The 19,645-nt window shown below is 54.2% G+C and overlaps 1 protein-coding gene across 2 annotated transcripts in view; it reads left to right on the top strand.

Annotated features, from left to right (window-relative positions):
- The first annotated feature begins 15,129 nt into the window (after positions 1 to 15,129).
- SLC6A14 (solute carrier family 6 member 14) overlaps positions 15,130 to 19,645 on the top strand; it is a 33,977-nt gene continuing 29,461 nt past the window's right edge. For both annotated transcript variants that reach the window (XM_068163637.1, XM_068163636.1), the window contains exons 1-2: positions 15,130 to 15,195; positions 17,176 to 17,344. In XM_068163637.1, the coding sequence (XP_068019738.1) occupies positions 15,148 to 15,195; positions 17,176 to 17,344 (217 nt within the window). In that variant the 5' untranslated portion in view covers positions 15,130 to 15,147. The remainder of the gene's footprint in view (positions 15,196 to 17,175; positions 17,345 to 19,645) is intronic.

Below are 19,645 nucleotides of genomic sequence, written 5' to 3'. Positions count from 1 at the left end.
TTTTTTGCTGTTCACTGTGCAGTGATCCTTGCCAGAGAGGGAAGCAAAGATAAAACTCACTTCCATCTGGAGCCCTAATCCCCCCTGAATCCTGGGCATTAAAATGAGATGCAAATGAGCTGAGCTGCCAGGACAGATGAGATTTTACTCTGCATAAGTAATAGCAAAGTGTCCCCTGAGAAATTCCTTTCAGCTCTACATCTGCACTGAGACCTCACAGCAGGACTGCCCTCAGTCCCTTACCCTTTCCTACTGAGACTCCTTGAAGCCTGATAGAGGCTTTGGCCCTTCCCCAAATTATAAATTGCCAGCCTAGAGTGGCAATTAGGTGGAGCTGGCATCCAGAACTCTAATCCTAGAAGCCTGATGCTCTGCTGCTGACTGTGTTCAAACACTGTGAGTTTATGCATGGAAGACCCTGAGGTTCCTCAGTGCCTCTCTGTGGCTGGTGGGGCTCTGACAATGTGCTAAGAGGATGAACCCCCAAGCAGGTGTTACCACTGCAACCTTGAGTTGCCTTTTATATCCCCTTCATCCACCCAGCCAAGCCTCTGCTTCCTTCACTGGGCTTTGTGGGGCTGGGTGTAGCTGTTATTGACACTGCTGGAGAAGAGGAGATAGTATTGTCAGGGCTGGAAGGGACCTCAAGGATCAGCCAGTTCCAACCCCCCCTGCCATGGCCAGGGACACCTCACACTACAGCAGGTTGCTCACAGTCACAGCCAGCCTGGCTGCAAACACCTCCAGGCAGGAGGCTTCCACCACCTCCCTGGGCAACCTGTGCCAGGATCTCACCACCCTCCTGGGCAACAACTTCTTCCTAACATCCAATCTGAATCTCCCCACTTCTAGTTTTGCTCAATTCCCCCCAGTCCTACCACTCCCTCAAAAGTCCCTCCCCAGCTTTCCTCTAGCCCCCTTCAGATACTGGAAGGCCACAATTAGGTCTCCTCAGAGCCTACTCTTCTCCAGACTGAATAATCCCAACTCTCAAAGTCTGTCTCCATAGCAGAGCAGCTCCAGCTGGACTCCAGAGGTGCTCCAGATGCTGGACTGCAATAATGGTCTGCCTAGAAGAGCCTGAGCCAGAGGGAGAGAGCCTCTGGGCCTGGAAAGGCAAGCCAAGCCAAGGGAGTGGCCAGGTTTGTGGCAACCAGGGGTGTGCATTGTGGCTATCTATGTAAGCTGTTGCCAGCTAAAGCTTTTCCCCAGTCACTTATGGATTATCTGAGGCTGCTTTCTTTCCTGCTCCAGGGCAGTCTGTATTTGTGTATGCACTGCCTGGCCGAGAGGGAGGAAAGTCCCTGTGCTGAAGACACAGGAAACTCTGGCCTCTGGTGGGATTCAGGGCTCCAGTCATTGAATCACAGAATCACCAAGGTTGGAAAATACCTCAGAGATCATCAAGTCCAACCTGTCACCCAACACCTCCTGACTACTAAACCATGGCTCCAAGTGCCACATCCAATCCCCTCTTGCTTGAACACCTCCAGGGATGGGGACTCCACCACCTCCCTGGGCAGCACATCCCAATGGCTAACAACTCTCTCTGGGAAGAACTTTCTCCTCACCTAGAGCTTAAACCTCCACTGGCACAGCTTGAGACTGTGTCCTCTTGTTCTGGTGCTGGCTGCCTGGGAGAAGAGACCAACCCCCACCTGGCTACAATCTCCCTGCAGGGAGTTGGAGAGAGCAAGAAGGTCTCCCCTGAGCCTCCTCTTCTGCAGGCTAAGCAACCCCAGCTCCCTCAGCCTCTCCTCACAGGGCTGTGCTCCAGACCCCTCCCCAGCCTCATTGCATTGTGCCTGCTGCAGTTCTTGTGTCTTCTGCCAAGCAGGTCTGCCTAAAACACTTCAGCAGCCCTACCCCTGCTCTCCTCCTGGTAAAGAGAGTGTAAAAGGAGCAATTTCTAGCTCTACTGATGGAAAGAGCTGTGAAAAACCAACCTAGAGAGCAGTGGGAATAACAGCAATACCTCCATCATCCCCTGCTCTTTTGAATATTATTATAAATCATTTTAAAAGGCTAAAAAATCACCCTGAAGGTTTTCAGCTAAGTGACTGGTCTGGTGCCCCTGTAACATTCCTTGCTTGGAGGCATGGGGAAATGCTTCCATGGAGCTGGCACTGCCCCCGTGCAGCCCAGGGATAAATGCAGTCCTGGGCTGCAGCCAGAGCAGGGTGGGCAGCAGGGCAGCAGAGGGGATTCTGCCCCTGGGCTCTTGCTCTGCTCAGACCTCACCTCCAATCCTGCCTCCAGTTCTGCTGTCCCCAGCAGAAGGAGGACACAGAGCTGCTGGAGAGAGGTCAGAGGAGGCCACAAGGATGATCCAAGGGCTGCAGCAGCTCTGCTGTGAGGCCAGGCTGAGGGAGCTGGGGCTGTGCAGCCTGGAGAAGAGAAGGCTCCAGGGGGACCTCAGAGCTGCCTGCCAGGACCTGAAGGGGATCCTGCAGGAAGCTGCAGAGAGACTTTTGCTGAGGGTGGTCTGGAGGCAGGCCAAGGGGGAATGGTTTGAAGCTGAGGCAGAGCAGGGTTAGACTGGAGCTGAGGAAGAAGTTCTTCAGTGTGAGGGTGGTGAGACTCTGGCACAGGTTGTCTAGGGAGGCTGTGGCTGCCTCCTGCCTGGAGGTGTTGAAGGCCAGGCTGGATGAGGCCTTGAGCAGCCTGTGCTTGGTGGGAGGTGTCCCTGCCCATGGCAGGGGAGTTGGAGGTGAATGACCTCTGAGGTCCTGTCCAGCCTCAGCCATTCTATGAGTCTCTTGCAGTGGGGATTAGTGTAGGAATCCTGCTTTTTCCTTTCAGACTGAGAATCGTGCTCCTGCAACAGGAGCAGATCTGGTGGTGTGAGTTTGATGTGGGAGCTGCTTTTGCCTGTGGGAAAAGTTGCCCTGGCTTGGTTGAGCTCTTTCTGAGAGCAGTTGCTAAGCTGCAGGACGAGATACCACACAAAGGAAGGTGTTGATGGAGTTCTTTCCCTTCCTGAGGAGTCAGTAAGGCTAACAGCCTGGCTTTTATCCTGTTGTGAAGGGAGGACAATCACAGGGGCATTTCTCTGAGAGATCACATAGCAGGGCTGCATGACAATACAGAGAATTTCCCCAGTGAAAGGAAAGCTGAGCTGAAAGGTCTTGGGTCTGCTGTATGACACTCAGTGCTTCTGTTTCAGAGCCTTACTGTTCAGGAAAAGCCTCTCAAGATTTGTAGAACGGTTTGGGTTGGAAAGGATCTTAAAGATCCTCCAGTTCCAACCCCCTGCCACTGGCAGGGACACCTCCCACCAGCCCAGCTTGCTCAAGGCCTCATCCAACCTGGACTTCAACACCTCCAGGCAGGAGGCAGCCACAGCCTCCCTGGGCAACCTGTGCCAGAGTCTCCCCACCCTCACTCTAAAGAATTTCTTCCTCACCTCCAGTCTCAGTCTCCCCTCTCTCAGCTCAAAGCCATTGTTCCTCATCCTGTCACTCCCAGCCCTTGTCCAAAGTCCTTCCCCAGCTCTCCTGGAGCCCCTTCAGGTCCTGGCAGGGCTGCTCTGAAGTCTCCCTGGAGCATTTATGTTGTAATTCTGTGAAGAGCTGTTGGTGTGTATCAAGAACTAAAACCCAAACCAACTCCCCTTCCCAGTGCCTCCGGGCCTCTGCTGAGCTCCACAAATATTAGCACTTAATACTGGGAGAATTGTTAGGTCCCCTCCCACCACCTTGAATCCTGCCTCCAGTTCTGCTGTCCCCAGCAGAAGGAGGACACAGAGCTGCTGGAATGAGGCCACATGAGCCCACAAGGATGATCCAAGGGCTGGAGCAGCTCTGCTGTGAGGCCAGGCTGAGGAAGCTGGGGCTGTGCAGCCTGGAGAAGAGAAGGCTCCAGGGGGACCTCAGAGCTGCCTGCCAGGACCTGAAGGGATCCTGCAGGAAGGCTGCAGAGAGACTTTTGCTGAGGGTGTCTGGAGGCAGGCCAAGGGGGAATGGTTTGAAGCTGAGGCAGGCAGGGTTAGACTGGAGCTGAGGAAGAAGTTCTTCAGTGTGAGGGTGGTGAGACTCTGGCACAGGCTGCCCAGGGAGGCTGTGGATGTCCCCTGCCTGAAGGTGTTTAAGGCCAGGCCTTGGGCAACCAATTTTAGGTGAGAAGTGTCCCTGCCCGACCTGAGCCACTCTCTGAAGACTCTGAAAATTAAACTGCTAATGAGATTGATGAAGTGAGGTCAGAGTCTTTAAAATGAGTCTTGTACTGGTTCCCAGCCTTTGTTCTGCTCAATTAAATCACTCCTCAGTTTCTACTGGCTACGCCTCTGAAGTGTTTCCCAACAGCCCAGTCATTCTGTTCCAACACCTCTGTGCTCATTAAGGTCTGATCAATGGCACCCTCCCAGGTTTTAGTTCTCCTGTACTTGGTCTCTTCCTCCTAAGTGGTTACCTGCTGCTCTCTCTTCGTGGCATGACACCTGAGGTTCTGCATTTACACAACGTTTCGGTCGCTGCAAAACCAAAGGGAACGTGCCTGGAGCACGCCTCTGGCAGATGGGCAGGTGGAGTGAGATCTCTCTGGTGTGTCTTGGGATAGTCTTGGATGTTTGTTTTAGAATCACAGAATTGTTTTGGCTTGCAGAAGACTTCAGAGATCATCCAAACCAACCATCAACCCAACCCCACCGTGGCCACTAAACCACAGCCCCAGGTGCCATGGGCCCACAGGTGTCTTGAACCCCTCCAGGGATGGGGACTCCACCACCTCCCTGGGCAGCCTCTTCTAACCCCTTGCAGCAGAGACATTTTTCCTAGTCTCCAACCTAACCCTCCCCTGGCACAATTTCAGGCCATTTCCTCTCCTTCTATCAGCTGATACCAGGGAGCAGAGCCCAACCCCCCACCTCATCGCAGCCTCCTCTCAGGGAGTTGTGGAGAGCAATGAGGTCTCTCCTCAGCCTCCTTTTCTCAGCTGCTCCTCACCAGCCCTGTTCTCTAGATCCTTCACCAACTTTGTTGACCTTCTCTGGACACACTACAGTACCTCAAAGTCCTTCCTGTGTTGAGAGGCACAAAACTGAACCCAGTACTCAAGGTGTAGCCCCACCAGTGCCGAGGCTGCTTTGGCAGCAGGCTGCTTTGTCCAGGGAAAGCTGAGGTGTGCTGGACCGTGTGCAGAAGCAGAAGAAGGGGAATTAGGAGCCCTGGGTTGCAAATAGAGTTGTTCACTGCACTGTGGTAACTCTAATGTGAGTCAGTATCCCAGCAGAGATTTTCAGAGGTTTGTGCAGTTGATGCCTAGCCTCTAAGCCTGCTTCAAACACTTTAGTCTTTTTCTGCTTGCTTTGCTCTTTATTCTAGATGGAGCTCTGTCATGGAGGCATATAGAACAGAAATCATAGAATGGTTTGGGTTGGAAGGAACCTCCAAAGCTTATCCAGTCCAACCCCACTCTGCAGTCAGCAGGGACATCCTCCACTAGATCAGGTTGCCCAGAGCCCTGTCCAGCCTCACCTTGAATATCTCCAAGGATGGAGCCACAACCACCTCCTTGGGCAACCTGTGCCAGTGTTCCACCACCCTCATAGTAAAGATACCCAATCTCAATCTACTCTGCTCTACTTTGAAGCCACTGCCCCTCACCCTGTCCCTGCAGGCCTTTGCAGGCCTCTTCATCCTTCTTGTAGGCTCCCTTCAGGTACTGGAAGGCTTCTATCAGGTCTCCCCAGAGCCTTCTCTTCTCCAGGCTGAACACCCCCAGCTCCCTCAGCCTGTCCTAAGAGCAGAGCTGCTCCAACCCCCTAACCATTTTCATGGCCTCCTCTGGACCTTCTCCATCAGGTCCAGGTCCTTCCTGTTGGGAGCTCCAGAGCTGCACACAGCCCTGCAGGTGAGGTCTCCCCAGAGCAGAGCAGAGCGGAGGGGCAGGATCCCTTCTCTCCCTCTCTGCCAATGCTGCTTTGGGTGCAGCCCAGGCTGGGATTTGCCTTCTGTGCTGCAGTCTCACCCTGCCTGCTCCTGGCCAGCGTCTCCCCCACCAGCACCCCCCAAGTCCTTTTCCACAGTGCTGCTTTCCATCCCCTCCTCCCCCAGCCTGTATTGATAACAAGGATTATTCCCACTCAGGTGCAGAGCCCTGCACTTGCTCTTGTAGAACCTCATGAGGTTCCTCTGGGCACCACCTCTCCAGATTGCCCAGGTGTCATACATTGGGAATATGTGTCCTGTATTCCATATGGCAGCTTTAGCAATACCTGACAGTGTGGCAGATTCTCAAGGCCTACAGACAGCTACCACCATGAGGAAGGCTGTGGTACCGTGGGAAGACCTTTGGTCCAAAGGAGTGAAGGATTTGAGTGTGTTCTGTCTGTCCTGAAGAGACTTGAGTCTCTCTCTCTCAGGGCCTGCACCTGGGTCAGAACAATCCTCAATATCAATCCAGGCTGGGGGATGCTGAGATAGAGAGCAGCCCTGCAGAGAAGGCCTTGGGGGTGCTGGGGGGGGAGAAGCTGGACAGGAGCCAGCAATGGGCACTGGCAGCACAGAAGGCCAAGGGCAGCCTGGGCCGCATCCAAAGTAATGTGGCCAGAGCTGGAGAGAGGGATCCTGCCCCTCTGCTCTGCTCTGGGGAGACCTCACCTGCAGGGCTGGGGCCAACTCAAGAGCCAACAAAACAAGAGAGGCATGGACCTGATGGAGGGGTCTAGAGGAGGCCACAAAATTGGTCAGAGTGCTGGGGAATCTCTGCCAGAGGGACAGCCTGAGAGGATTGTGGTTGTCCAGCCTGGAGAAGGCTCTGGGGAGACCTTAGAGATGCATTTCAATACTTAATGGGGACCTGCAGGCAGGCTGGGGAGGGACTGTTCAGAAGGGCCTGTGGGGATAGGAGGAGGGCCAGTGGCTTCAAACTAGAGAAGAGCAGAGTTAGGTTGGATGTGAGGAACAAGTTCTGCACCATGAGGGTGGTGGAACACTGGAACAGGCTGCCCAGGGAGGTGGTGGGGGTCCCATTCCCGGACTCATTTGAGATCATGATTGAGACACCATTGACTTGGTGTGTCCCTGGGCAGCCTGCTTGAGCTGGAGGTGTCCCTGCTGACTTTAGGTGTATTGGACAAGATGACCTTTGAGGGTCCCTTCCAACCCAAAGCAATCTGTGAATCATCTCCCAAGGGCAGCAGTGGAGCGGGCAGTTTTCACACTCAGCTTGCCAGGGTGCTGGGCCAGCTTATGTCCACTCCACCATCACCTAGGAAGATTGGAGCAGATGACCCTTGGGGTCTGTGGCTCTGCAGAACTTCCCCATCACTAAACTGATCAGTGTGCACTGAGTTAACTGCAGGTTTCAGCCTGCTAAGAATGCCCAAAGGCAAATTCGCTTTGCATCAGGTACTGAGGTTTCCACCCTCAGCAATGGAGAAGGAATTTTCCTAGGAGCATGGCATGGGAGGCTTTTGGCATTTTGCATTTACAGCACTTCTGCAGCTGTTCTGGCAGGAGGAGATACAGGAGTGAGCTTTCAGCGGCCTCTTTTGGGTGATGATAGCAAACTGTCCATAGAGGCAGGAATGGTGACTTACTAGTGACACCTCCAGGGATGGGGACTCCACCACCTCCTGGGGCAGCCTGCTGCACTCTTGCAGCAAAGACATCGTTCCTAATATCCAACCTCCCCTGGCAAAACGTTGAGGACATTTTCTCTCATTATATCACCTGATACTAGAGAGGGCTTGAGCATGCTTCAAAGGAGTAAAATGAGTTTACAACTAGCTGAGATCAGGACCATTACAGCTGCCTTCCCTCCCTCACCTCCTGAAAAACAGCCTTTTGCTATGAAGTGGTACTGTTCAGAGAGACCTTGATAGATGAGACAACCACAGAATTAACCAGGTTGGAAAAGACCTTGGAGATCATCAAGTCCAACCTATCACCCAACACCATCTGAGCAACTCAGCCATGGCACCAAGTGCCTCAGCCAGGCTCTTCCTAAACACCTCCAGGGATGGTGACTCCACCACCTCCCTGGGCAGCACATTCCCATGGCCAATCTCTCTTGCTGGGAAGAAATTCAAGGCATAAGTACCTTGCTGTGCTTTTCACTTTGGAGATGGCCAAAAGTGTTGAGCTTGGGGGGGAAAGAAGGGCTGATCAGGTGCCAGTGATTGTGATCAGGCTGATACAGGTCTTCAAATACTGTGTGGTAGAGGGCTCAATGCCTTTGCAAATATTGGGGAGGCTTCCCTGCAGACAGCCCTGCAAAACAAAAAGGGATTTTGCTAAACATTTGGTGAAATATGTCATAGGGTCACAGAATGGGATGGGTTGGAAGGGACCTTAAAGACCATCCAGATTCAACCCCCCTGCCATGAGCAGGGACACCTCCCACCAACCCAGCTTGCTCAAGGCCTCATCCAAGCTGGCCTTCAACAGCTCCAGGGAACCTCCCTGGGCAACCTGTGCCAGAGTCTCCCCACCCTCCAGAGAATTTCTTTTTGATATTTAGCCTAAATCTTCTCTCTTTTCCATCTTAAATCCATTCTTGGAGAGGTGGGCACAAGCCAACCTCATGAGGTTCAACAAGACCAAGGGCAGGGTCCTGCAGCTGGGTCGAGGCAATCCCAGGCACAAATCCAGGCTGGGCAGGGACTGGCTGGAAAGCAGCCCTGAGGAGAGAGACTTGGGGGTGCTGGGGGAGGAGAAGCTCAACAGGAGCTCTCAGTGTGCACTTGCAGCCCAGAAAGCCAATCAGATCCTGGGCTGCAGCAGGAGAAGTGTGGCCAGCAGGGCAAGGGAGGTGATCCTCCCCCTCTGCTCAGCTCTGCTGAGACCCCACCTGGAGTACTGCCTCCAGTTCTGGAGCCCCTATTGCAAGAGGGATCTGGAGGTGCTGCAAGGTGTCCAGAGAAGGGCCAGGAGGATGAGCAGAGGGCTGGAGCTGCTCTGCTGTGAGAACAGACTGAAGGAGTTGGGGCTGTTCAGTCTGGAGAAGAGAAGGCTCCCAGGTGACCTCATTGTGGCCTTCCAGGATCTGAAGGGGGCTACAGGAAGGCTGGGGAGGGACTGCTCAGGATCTCAGGCAGTGCTAGGACTAGGGGGAATGGAATGAAGCTGGAGGTGGGGAGATTGAGGCTGGAGGTGAGGAGGAAGTTCTTCCCCATGAGAGTGGTGAAGCCCTGGAATGGGTTGTCCAGGGAGGTGGTTGAGGCCCTGTCCCTGGAGGTGTTTAAGCCCAGGCTGGCTGAGGCTGTGGCCAGGCTGATCTAGTGTGGGGTGTCCCTGCCCATGGCAGGGGGGTTGGAACTGGATGATCCTTGTGCTCCCTTCCAACCCTGACTGATACTGTGATACTATGATACTATCACTACAAACCTCTGCAAATAAAATCCCTCCCCAGCTGCCCTTGTAGCCCCCTTCAGGTCCTGGCAGGCTGCTCTAAGGTCTCCCTGGGACGATGGTGTGGTCAAGGCTACAAGCAATACAAATTGCAGAGACAAAAGCAATTGTTTGGGAAGTAGCCATCTGTGGCTCCAGAGAGGTACCTATGGCAGCAGCCTGTCAGGGTTTATAGCAAAACACAAAGAGAATGGAGAATAATTACACAGGAGGCCTGGTGCCAATCCTGGCTTGCCTGGTTCTGCTGGCCCCCATCCAACAGTTTGTGTAACTCCCCTGAGATATGAAGCACATTCTGCTTCCAGCCCTGCTGATCCCTTCAGGCTAAGAGGTGAGGTTTTGCTGGTGGGGAAAGGAGGTGATCTGTTTGCACATCCTTCTTCCTGGATCTCTTCACCTTGCCAGTTTTAGGACTTTTCTGCATAGCTGGGATGTTGGTTCCTGCTGTCAGAGCGCTGGAGAATCTCTGCCAGAGGGACAGCCTGAGAGGGTTGTGGTTGTTCAGCATGGAGAAGGCTCTGGGGAGACCTTAGAGTTGCAGTTCAGTATTTAATGGGGACCTGCAGGCAGGCTGGGGAGGGACTGTTCAGAAGGGCCTGTGGAGATAGGTCAAAGGGCAATGGTTTGAAACTAGAGAAGAGCAGAGTTAGATGGGATGGGAGGAACAAGTTCTGCACCATGAGGGCGGTGGAACACTGGAACAGGTTGCCCAGGGAGGTGGTGGAGGTCCCATTCCTGGACACATTTGAGATCACAATTGAGATCAGACTTGATGGGCAGCCTGCTCTAGCTGGAGGTGTCCCTGCTGACTTTAGGTGTATTGGACAAGATGACCTTTGAGGGTCCCTTCCAACCCACTGCAATCTGTGAATCATCTCCCAAGGGCAGCAGTGGAGTGGGCAGTTTCACACTCAGCTTGCCAGGGTGCTGGGCCATCAGGACACAAGCATCTCCTCCATGCGGAGGCCAAGCTATGAGTTCTTCTTCACTGAAGGTTTAAAGGCATGGAAATTTTAAGACATGTTGATTCAGGAAGTCAGAAAGGAGGCACTGGAAGTTTTTGGTCATGCTTGGAGAGCCTGGCTCACAAATGTTACATGAAATTGTGGGCCCAGAGGAGGCCACAAAGATGATCAGAGGGCTGAGGTACCTTCCCCGTGGGGACAGACTGAAACAGATGGGGCTGCTCTGCCTGGAAAAGAGAAGGCTCCAGGAAGACCTTAGAGAAGCCTTCCAGTAGCTGGAGGAGGCTACAGGAGAGCTGGGGAGGGACTTTTTTCGACTGCCTGTAGTGCTACAAAGAGTGGCAATAGCTTTGAACTGGAAGAGGGGAGATTGAGACTGGAGATTAGGAAGAAATTGTTTAGAGTGAGGGTGGTGAGACACTGGGACAGGTTGAGCAACCTGGGCTGGTGGGAGGTGTCCCTGCCCATGGCGGGGGGGGGTGTGGAACTAGATGATCTTCAAGGTCCTTTCCAACCCAAACCATTCTCTGAATATTTGAATGATTCCTGCACTTGAGCTCTTACTTAATTTGGGCTCCTGGCTAGGGCAGAGGTTATTTTGAACTACACAATTCAAGTCTGGTAGGTGGAGACTTCCACATGCAGCTGCCAGTGCTGATTGATCTTCTCTGCATGGGACACAACTTAACTTGTGAGATTCTTGACTGGTTTTCCAGGGCTCATGCAGGGGAGAGATGGCAATGATGCAGGCATCTCTTGGATTCATTCTTGCTCCTCTTCTGGATGGCTTTATCCACAGGACACAGCAGTGGCTTCCTTTTACCTCTTCAATGGCAGGATTGCAGAGTGGATCACAGAACCACAGAATGTTAGGGATTGGAAGGGACATCCAGAGATCAAGTCCAACTCCCCTGCCAAAGCAGGATCACCTAGGCCAGGCCACACAGGAACACATCCAGGTTGTCTTTGGAAGTCTCTAGAGAAGGAGACTCCTCAACCTCTCTGGGCAGCCTGCTCCAGGGCTCCAGCACCCCCACAGCAAAGAACTTTCTCCTCATGCTGAGGTGGAACCTCCTGGATTCCATCTTATATCCATTATTCCTTGTCCTAATACCAAGTGCCTCTGAGCAGAGCCTGGCCCCACCCTCTTGACACCCATCCCTCAGATATCTATAGGCATTGATCAGACCCCCTCTCAGCCTTCTCTTCTCCAGACCAAACAGCCCCTGGGCTCTCAGTCTCTCCTCACAGGAGAGATGTTCAAGACCCTTACTTATCCTCACAGCTCTTTGCAGGCCTCTCTCCAGCAGATCCCTGACCTTCTTGAACTGGGAAGCCCAAAACCAGCTGCAGTATTCCAGGTGTGGTCTCAGCAGGGCAGAGCAGAGGGGGAGGAGAACCTCCCTGGCTCTGAGGTGCCTTTCCAAAACACAGTGCAGGAACAGGGCACTATGCTTAGAGCCTGCAGGGGGTGGGGTTCACAGTGGCTTTGTTGCCATGAGCAGACCCTCCTCTGGAGCACCTCAGGGGAGTTCACAGATGCACAGAGTGATTTGTGTTGGAAGGGACCCTGAAGATCAGAATGGAGGGGGAGGAGAACCTCTCTAGACCTGCTGGCCACACTTTTATTAATGCACCCCAGGCTCTCTAGCTCCTGGGTCTCTAGCTCCTGCCAGCTGGGAGAGAGGTGAGGCAAACCAGCCCCAGCTTTGTCTGCTGAATCAGCTTTTCATGTGGGCCAGGTGCCCAAATTAGTTATCACTGCTGGTAGAGAGGATATAGATTAGGCAGCAGAATTTACTCATGGTGCTCTTAAATAAGAACACCAAACACCTCTACTTCATCACCAGAGCTGTGTTTGTGTTAGCCAAGGGCCATACCCTGACGCTGATAACAGCCCTGGTGCAACCAAATGGTATCTCACTGCACCTAGGAAGTGTCAGGATTGTTTGCTGTGTTGTCAGCCTGTTAAGGTTATCATTACTGGTCCCTTCATTTATTTATTTATTTCCCCCTGTTCTATTTTTTCCCCCCCTTGCTGGATCAGCAGGGCTGTTCAGCAAGTGGAGTTCAGGGTAATCCAGGGGCATTCCCCAAAGGGGAGAAAAAAAAAGCACTATTTACATAGACGCTTCAGTTGTGCTGCTAGTCAGGAGATGAGACATGCCATGGGATATGGTGGGAAGGAGCTTTTTACAGGGGCTTGTAGTGATAGGATGAGAGGGAATGGATTGAAGTTTGAGGAGGGGGAAATTGAGACTGGAGATTAGGAAGAAATTCTTTAGAGTGAGGGTGGGGAGAGCCTGGCACAGGTTGCCCAGGGAGGCTGTGGAAGCCTCATGCCTGGAGGTGTTTGCAGCCAGGCTGGATGTGGCTGTGAGCAACCTGCTGTAGTGTGAGGTGTCCCTGGCCATGGCAGGGGGGGTTGGAACTGGAGGATCTTTAAGGTCCCTTCCAACCCAACCCAAGCCATTCTATGAAGCTATGACATTCTGTATGGCAGAGCCAAGCTGGCTGCGCTTTGCTGGCTGCTCTCTCTGCATTTCTAGCAGAGACATTCCAGGGGTAAAAGGCTTTGCAGAGTGCTTGGCCCATGATGGGTGGCTGTGCTAGCTGTGAGGAACCAGCCCCCGGGGCTCAACTCGATGGCCCCAGCCTCTAGCGAATGCAAATGCAGCTGCATAGCAGAGGCAGAATAAAGCCCTGCTTCAGGCACAATCCTCTCTCCTGCGATATTCATCTCTCCCCCTGCTCCCCCTCCCTGGAGTCACCACCCTGCTGCCATTTTACACTTCCTTCTTTAAGCACAGACAATGCACTAGAAATCAAACTTCACACACATGGTCAGGCACCAAAAGCATCCCAGGAGTGGTACCTCTAGTATGGCTTTGCTGGGAGTCATCCTGAGTTGCACAGGGAGAATGCCACAAGGGGTGACTCCGCAGGGTTACAACATGCACTTAATCCTAATAAGGAGGGAGAGGCTGTGGCTAGCAGGTTGTTTTTCATCTCAGCCCGTTTCTAAACAAGCTGATAACCACTTCTGAATCATGAGTTTGGAGAAGTGGCTGCTCTTGCCAGGCCCAGCGCCGTTTCGACGGGAACAGTTTTGTTTCCCCCCTCCCCCGGGGGAGGTGGTGACACACAGATACTGAAGGTCCCCAGGGCCCAAACCCTGCTGTCCCATTTGATGTCCAGTCGGATTGGGATTGTCAGGAGGGGTCACTGATTCTCAGCTACAGCTCTGATGAGCTGTGGAAGAATGCTGACTGGTTGCTCAGCATGTCCTTGCTGTGAGTGGGTTTTGCACTGGTTTCATACAGAAGCAGGCTGAAGGTTTCTGTTTGGCACCGTGGCCTCTTGACTCCGGAGGGCTCAGGCTGCCTGTGTTTTCTTCAGAGTTTATCTATTTATTTCCCCCCACTTCTATGTATTTATTTCCCCCCACATTTACCTGTTTATTTTCCCTATACTTCTGCTTGCTTTCTGTTCCAAGGATAGAGACTATCCTGGCACTCCTTCCTCTCTGAGGAGTCTCGCAGAGAACCTGCTGCACAGGGTGACAAAACAATCTGACCTCACCTTCCTACCTTTCAGGGGCTGTACCACACGCTTCTCACTCCTGGTGTGCCTCTTGGCTGCGGCCAGGGTCTGACCTGATCTCAACGAAAAGCCCCACTGGTTGAGGACAGAAAGCCTGTCACGGTACGACCTGAAAGAGCCACGGAAAACAGCGGGAAATGGAGGGGAGGAATTAAGCAGCCAGTCAAGCAGTGTCCCCTTGTGCCTGCACGGGGAGCGTGCTTTGGCCAGCGATCTCCTGGCACGTCCTTAGGAGATGCCTGGGGAAGATCACTTCGGTGGGAGAAGCAGCAGAGTGCTTCAGAGAAGAGCTTAGGTCGTTGTTTGTCGAATTCCTCCCCTGGCAATGCCTTGGCTTTTATGACCCTGCCCTTTCTGTGCCTGTCATGTGTACGTGGAAGGTGTGCGGAGAAGCTAAACTTTCCACTCCGTTTAACCCCCTTCTGCTCTCTGCTGGGTCAGGCAGCAGGCAAGATGTGGGTGGAGAGGGAGCCACGAGCAGGGGGGCAGGCGGGCAGGGGTGCTGTGAGGAGGAGCAGGGAGACCCAGGGCTCCGCAGGCTGGCAGAGGCTGGGAGGGCTTCACTGAAGGTCAGTGTGTGGCAGCCGCTGGCAGCAGTTGGCAGCAATGGAGGCAGGGCGGCGGGTGCGAGATTCCCCTCGGGGAGAAGAACCATACCCACACAAGGCATCGGCTTGGAAGAGACCCTCGAGGGTCATCTTGTCCAAACCCCCTGCAGGCAGCAGGGACATCTCCAAGCAGAGCTGGCTGCTCGGGGCCCCATCCAGTCTGCCCCTGTATGCCGCCAGAGACGGGGACGTGTGGGGGGTGGGGGCAGGACGGGCTAGCCCAGCCCGGGCTGCGGGGAGAGCTAGCCCCGGCTGCGGGGAGAGCTGAGGAGGATGGAGGGAGCCAGGGCAGGCAGGCGAGCGGCACGGGAAGTGGGAGCGGGCGAGAGCCGGCGGTGCGCGGCAGGGGAAGTGGGCAGAGGGCTGGCGGAGAAGCGCTCCGAGCGCCGCCGAGGAAGTGGGCGGGGGGCCGGAGCGGGGTCAGCGGGCACGGGGCTGGGGTGGCCCGGCGGGGCGGGAGGGGGCCGCACGGCTGAGAGCCCCGCCCGGGCCGCGGGGCAGCCCAGGGGCCGCGGTTCCCGGCAGGGCGGCGGGGGGCGGGCGAGAGGCGGCCCCGATAAAGGGCCGGGCGGCGGGCGGCGCGGGCAGAGCGCAGCGGCTCCGGCGGCAGCGGCGGCGATGGGGATGCCCAGCCTGCCTCGCTTCCTCTCCTGCGGCAAGAGGAAGGTGAGGCGGGGGTCGGGGCGCCTGGGCTGGCGGGGGGCAGTGGGGACACCTGAGCAGGTGGGACGCTGGGGGGTATCTGGGCAGGTGTGGAAGTACCTGGGGAGGTGGGATACTGGGGATACCTGGGCAGGTATAAAGCCCCTGAACAGGGGCACTATAAAGCCCCTGAACAGGTGGAACTCTGGGGGGGTACCTGGGGAGGTGGGATACTGGGGATACCTGGGCAGGTATAAAGCCCCTGAACAGGGGCACTATAAAGCCCCTGAACAGGTGGAACTCTGGGGGGGGTACCTGGGGAGGTGGGATACTGGGGATACCTGGGCAGCTATAAAGCCCCTGAACAGGTGGAACACTGGGGGGGACCTGGGGAGGTGGGATATTGGGGACACTTGAACAGGTATAGAAGCACCTGAACAGACTGCAACACTGAGGGTATCTGGGGAGGTAGGATGTTTGGGATACCTGGGCAGGTACAAAGCTCCTGAACAGGTGGGCACTGGGTGGGTACCTGGGCAGGTATGGAAGTTCCTAGGGAGGTGAGATATTTGGGATACCTGGGCAGGTATAAAGCTCCTGAGTTAGATGGGACACTGGGGGGGTACCTGGGGAGGTGGGATGCTGGGGACACTTGAACAGGTATAGAAGCACCTCAACAGATTGTGACATTGAGGGTATCTGGGGAGGTATGGAAGTACCTGGGGAGCTAGGGATGCTTGGGATACCTGGGCAGGTATAAAGCTCCTGAACAGGTGAGCACTGGGTGGGTACCTGGGGATGTATGGAATTACCCAGGGAGGTGAAATATTTGGGATACCTGGGCAGGTATAAAGCTCCTGAACAGGTGAGCACTGGGTGGGTACCTGGGGATGTATGGAATTACCTGGGGAGGTTGGATATTTGGATACCTGGGCAGGTATAAACTCCTAAATAGCTGGGCACTGGGTGAGTACCTGGGATTGATGGAATTACCTGGGGAGGTTGGATATTTGGATACCTGGGCAGGTATAAAGCTCCTGAATTAGGTGTGTACTGGGTGAGTACCTGGGGATTGATGGAATTACCTGGGGAGGTTGGATATTTGGATACCTGGGCAGGTATAAAGCTCCTGAATTAGGTGTGTACTGGGTGAGTACCTGGGGATTGATGGAATTACCTGGGGAGGTTGGATATTTGGATACCTGGGCAGGTATAAACTCCTAAATAGCTGGGCACTGGGTGAGTACCTGGGATTGATGGAATTACCTAGGGAGGTTGGATATTTGGATACCTGGGCAGGTATAAAGCTCCTGAATTAGGTGTGTACTGGGTGAGTACCTGGGGATTGATGGAATTACCTGGGGAGGTTGGATATTTGGATACCTGGGCAGGTATAAAGCTCCTGAATTAGGTGTGTACTGGGTGAGTACCTGGGGATTGATGGAATTACCTGGGGAGGTGAAATATTTGGGATACCTGGGCAGGTATACACTCCTGAATAGCTGGGCACTGGGTGGCGGGTTCATGGGGATTGATGGAATTACCTGGGGAGGCAAGCAAGATGCAGGCTCCTGGGGCAGCTCCAGGCACACTGGGCAGGGGATGTATGGGGCACCTGGGCAGGTGAGATCCAGACAGGTGTGGGGTAAGTCAAGAGGGATGACCTGGGGTGAAAGCCGGGACAAGTGCTTTTAAAGTGGCATGCAGGTATGTGCTGGGGAGAACATCTGAATGGGCTTGAGGGTGTCTGGGTGTGAGCAGGGGAGTCCCCTGGAAGTACTGACAGCACAGAGGGCTAAGACAAGATCAGGGCAAAAGTGACCATGAAGGTTGTTTGGGCTCTCTGGTGGGACCCTCTGTCCAAGGTTTGTGCTGCCCTGGCAGCCCTCCTGGCTCTGCCTCCCCTGCCTAGCTGCCCTGCCCGGTGATGCCAAGGAGAAGTGAGGACCTGACGGCCCCGCTCACCCGTGGGGCAATCCTCACCCTTCCCTCTTCTCTTGCAAGGACTTCAGCTTGTCAAATGAAAAAGATGGCCAGGCCGGTGGCAGCCAGGGGAGCTCGGAGCGTGGCAACTGGTCCAACAAAAGCGAGTACCTGCTCTCCATGGTGGGCTACGCCGTGGGCCTGGGCAACGTCTGGCGCTTCCCGTACCTCACCTACCAGAACGGAGGAGGTACCTGTGCTGAGGGTGCTGCTGGGAGAGGGGGGCAGGCTTTGCTAGCCCCAGGAGAGAGGAGGGCCAGCTCTAAGGCTGGGCAGGCTTTTGTCAAAGCTGGATGTGTGAGCATCACCCTGGCCTGCTGATGGGAGGAGAAACAGTCCTGCAAGCACAGAATGGGAGGGGTTGGAGGGGACCTCCAGAGATCATCCAGTCCAACCTCACCTAGGGCAGGTCACACAAGAACACATCCAGGGCAGGTTTTGAAAGTCTCCAGGGAAGGAAGCTCCACAGCCTCTCTGGGCAGCATGCTCCAGGGCTCTGGTACTTTCACAGTCAAGAAGTTGTTCCTCATGTTGAGGAGTCAGAGGCATCTCCGAGCCTTTTGGGTACCAGCTGAGGAGCAAAACAGCATTTACCTTTCACTGCAAAATTCTACCTGAGAATTCCAGAGCTCTTCTGATGTACTCATGCCCAACATGCCTCTTTGTGTACTGACATTCCCAGTTTCCCTAACAGGCTGTTCTCCCTCTCCACTGCTTACCTCCCTGGTATGTTTATACAGAACAATTGAATCCCCTCTGCACCTTTTGTTTTGCCAGGCAAACAAGCTAAGCTGGAATAATTATCCAAGCTCAGTAATTATCCCCATCTGATAGCTGGGAAGTGCGAGGCAGTAAGAGGCTCTACTTGCTTACACAATGAAGTAGTGGCAAAGCCAAGTGGAGGCACTGGCTTCCCTGACTGCTAATCCAGTGCTTTGTCTACTTGCCAGGCAACCGCTGGTAATTAGGGAGAGCATAAATACCGAGGCGCTGCCGATGGACTTGCTTTGCTCTGCCTGACACTTGTTGCAAGCCAAGCTCTGGCCTTGCAAAGGCAGCAGAGCCCCGAGCAGCTGGGTGAGGAACACAAGGTGGCATTCTTGGTACAGAAGTTTTGCTGCAGTGAGCTTGGCCAGGCTGGGTTACTCACAGCTGTGCTGAAGAAAACGGTGACAACAAAACGAGTGGTTACATCACCCCCTCCCAGATCACAGCTCAGGAGGTTAGGGCTTGCAAGGGACCTCTGAAGATCTTCAAGTCCAACCCCCCCTGCCAGAACAGGAGCGTAGAATCCAGCGCAGGTCACACAGGAACACATCCAGATGGGGCTGGAAGGGCTCCAGAGAAGGAGGCTCCACAACCTCTCTGGGCAGCCTGCTGTTTCTTCCCTGCCAGCCACAGCAGGCAGATTTGCATGTAAAGCTTATTTATGCTGCTGCTTTGTATCCTTCCCTGTGCCCCTTGTCCACAAGTGATAAAACGCACCTCTTACATCCTTGTTTCGAAACTCAGAAGTGATCCACCTAATTCTGTGGGACTGTTTACTTCCTTAAATGACAGCAGGTCTTTGCAGTTCCTTGCAGAACTGGGTCCTTGCTTGCTCCCAGTCACTGAGAGTGATGAGATTTCTGCAGGGGGATTGGGTGGTGGTTAGGAAACTCCAGCGCTCTCACTTTCCCTGCCTTTTGTAGGCACACAATGAAGTGCCAGTCCCCTTCGCTGAGCAGGGCTGTCACTGACACCAGGTTAATGTGCACTTGAAACCAGCCTTGAGCAAGAGCCACTCTTGAGATGCTGTTTGACACAGGAGTCAGCTAACCATAGCAAATAATTTTTGTGCTTTGACATCCAGTGGCTGCTCCAGGAAGGCAAATCACAGCTTGGTACATGAAGGAGTGGGTTCCTTCTGAGGTTAAAAGCTGGGAGAGAAACTAGAAAGCAGCTACAGCTGATGGTGCCTACTGCTGAGCAGTGCTCCTGCTTGCAGGCTTGTAAAAATCCTTTGTGATTCTGTGAGAGAAGCCACCCCATGTGAACCACCAGTCTCCTGCTACTGTCCCTCTTCATCTTGGGTCCTCTTTAGCCTCTGTGGCAGTTCAGGCTGAGTGCCTCCTGTTACTGCCACACAAGCTACACCTCCAGCACAGCCCAGTATGTACCATAGTATCAGTCAGGGTTGGAAGGGACCACAAGGATCATCTAGTTCCAACCCCCCTGCCATGGGCAGGGACACCCCACACTAGATCAGCCTGGCCACAGCCTCATCCAGCCTGGCCTTAAACACCTCCAGGGACAGGGCCCCAACCACCTCCCTGGACAACCCATTCCAGGGCTTCACCACTCTCATGGGGAAGAACTTCCTCCTCACCTCCAGCCTCAATCTCCCCACCTCCAGCTTCATTCCATTCCCCCTAGTCCTATCACTCCCTGAGATCCTGAGCAGTCCCTCCCCAGCCTTCCTGTAGCCCCCTTCAGACACTGGAAGGCCACA

This window comes from Melanerpes formicivorus, unplaced genomic scaffold, assembly GCF_026170545.1.
Source record: "Melanerpes formicivorus ecotype bairdi unplaced genomic scaffold, bMelFor1.0.p_v2 SCAF_73, whole genome shotgun sequence".
Lineage (NCBI taxonomy): Eukaryota > Metazoa > Chordata > Aves > Piciformes > Picidae > Melanerpes > Melanerpes formicivorus.
The sequence above is the reverse complement of the archived record's forward strand: the minus strand, read 5'-3'. Positions and strand labels throughout refer to the sequence as shown.